Below are 1,930 nucleotides of genomic sequence, written 5' to 3' on the forward strand. Positions count from 1 at the left end.
CCGTTTAAAATCTAAATCACCTTTGTCATACCAGTGTCAGTTTTTAGCTTGTTCTCAGTTTCAAGATCAATATTCCTTTTATTTGTCCCGCGAGGGGAAATTCCAGAAATTTCTTGCCTTCTTCTAATTCTAGCCAGAGAAAACCGACTAAAATTAGCCTCTGATGCTAACTCATATACATGTAACTAAGAACAGAGGCTCAGCAGAGTGTGTTATGTGTGTAAGCAATGACAGGAGGAAAAAAGAAAGTAGACAAAGGAAATAAAACAACAAATTATCAAACATATATATCAGTGTGACGTGTTGTGTCTCTTCTTGCAGTTTCCTTTGTACTGGTTCAGCGTGCCTGCCATCATGAAGGGCTGGATGGACCGAGTGCTGACACAAGGCTTCGCTTTCTCCCTGAAGAAAATGTACAACAACGGCATATTCAAGGTCAGTGTCTCTCAGCTGGATGGTACAAACAAACACAGAGTCGGTGTGGTGGCAAATTCTGCAGTATTCAGTCACGATTATCTGAGTTTGAAGGCATTGTGTGGGTTCAAGTGGCTTTTGGGTGAAATAAGCAGCCTGAAAGTCGTAAAATTAAATCATGACAATCTTTCAATCCTGCACTCGGCTGGCGACCGGTTCAGGGTGCACCCCGCCTCTCGCCCATTGCCAGCTGGGATAGGCTCCAGCCCCCTGCAACCCCGAAAGGGATATGCGGGTATAGAAGATGAATGAATGAATGAATGAATCCTTCAATCTGTTTTTCAGTTTGCCTTTTGTTGTCAACGTCACTGCTTCTGTAGTTCCTGCTCTCTGCCTCTGAGGGGCAGTGTGGTCACTCCAGGTGGCAGTAACATGCAGTTATTCTCTCCACAGGTTAGCAGCTTTATGAACACATGTGTTTTGTTTCCTCGAAGGACAAGAAAGCAATGCTGTCCTTCACGACTGGAGCAACGCAGACGATGTTCCGGCCGGATGGTATCAATGGAGACATCAACGTCACACTGTGGCCTCTACAGGTGAGGGGTGGGACATGGATCCACGTATGCATGACTGGGAATCAGGAAGAGGTCATCTGCTGCCTGCTGTTTTTCTACAGTATTAAAAAACAACACAGAGAGGAATATACCATCACAGCAAACACAAAGCACAAATGGCAAACACAAATTATTTTTTTTAATGGATTCTGGAGCAACTAAAATGTCCAGATGGGCAGACCCACTGTGCAGTGGTGTCATTTAATAGTTTGTTTCCAGATGACGTCACATCACTCTTTAGTTGTGGCAGTAACTGCAGACGGAGGGCAGGAAGTGATTTTCTGCATGGGAAGCACTATCACACACAGTCAAAATGTTTTGCGTCATTGACGGTTGCTCAGATCGATCAAACCAAGAAACCAGGAGTTTTTCTTCATAGGGGTGAAAAATGCAACAAATTGACTGAAAAACTGTTGTCGGTTTCCACTTCCTGCCCTCCGTCTGAATCTAATATCACATGACTGCAAACAACCTATTACAACATGTGCCTCTTGTTTCTTTCAGAACGGCACTCTGCACTTCTGTGGATTTCAGGTTTTTGCCCCTCAGATTTTCTGGGCTCCGGCTCACTGCCCCCCCGCCGTGCGAACTGCAATGCTTGACGGGTGGCGAGCCCGACTTCAAGGACTGCTGGAAGAGAAGCCTTTGACCTTTGCCCCCTGTGAGCTCTTTGACCTCAGCTTTGAGGGGGGGTTCATGCTGTCTGCCAAGGTGAAGAAGAAGCAAGAGTCGCAGCCCTACGGTCTCACCACGGGACACCATCTGGGGAAACCGCTGCCGCCTGACAACCAGATCTCAGCTGAGGCGTCTGGTGTCAAGAACTAGGACCATCTCTTCACTCTGTGCCTTTAAACCCATTCAGATATGTTATGACATCACTTCAATGTCTATATATAGGATTT

At 46.0% G+C, this 1,930-nt stretch overlaps 1 protein-coding gene across 1 annotated transcript in view; it reads left to right on the forward strand.

The window, feature by feature from the left end:
• The window catches only part of nqo1 (NAD(P)H dehydrogenase, quinone 1), a 5,198-nt gene extending 3,268 nt beyond the window's left edge, over positions 1–1,930 (forward strand). The window contains exons 4-6 of the mRNA XM_076738761.1: positions 322–435; positions 909–1,010; positions 1,533–1,930. Of these exons, the coding sequence (XP_076594876.1) occupies positions 322–435; positions 909–1,010; positions 1,533–1,853 (537 nt within the window). The 3' untranslated portion in view covers positions 1,854–1,930. The remainder of the gene's footprint in view (positions 1–321; positions 436–908; positions 1,011–1,532) is intronic.

Source organism: Chaetodon auriga, chromosome 1 (genome assembly GCF_051107435.1).
Source record: "Chaetodon auriga isolate fChaAug3 chromosome 1, fChaAug3.hap1, whole genome shotgun sequence".
Classification (NCBI taxonomy): Eukaryota; Metazoa; Chordata; class Actinopteri; order Chaetodontiformes; family Chaetodontidae; genus Chaetodon; species Chaetodon auriga.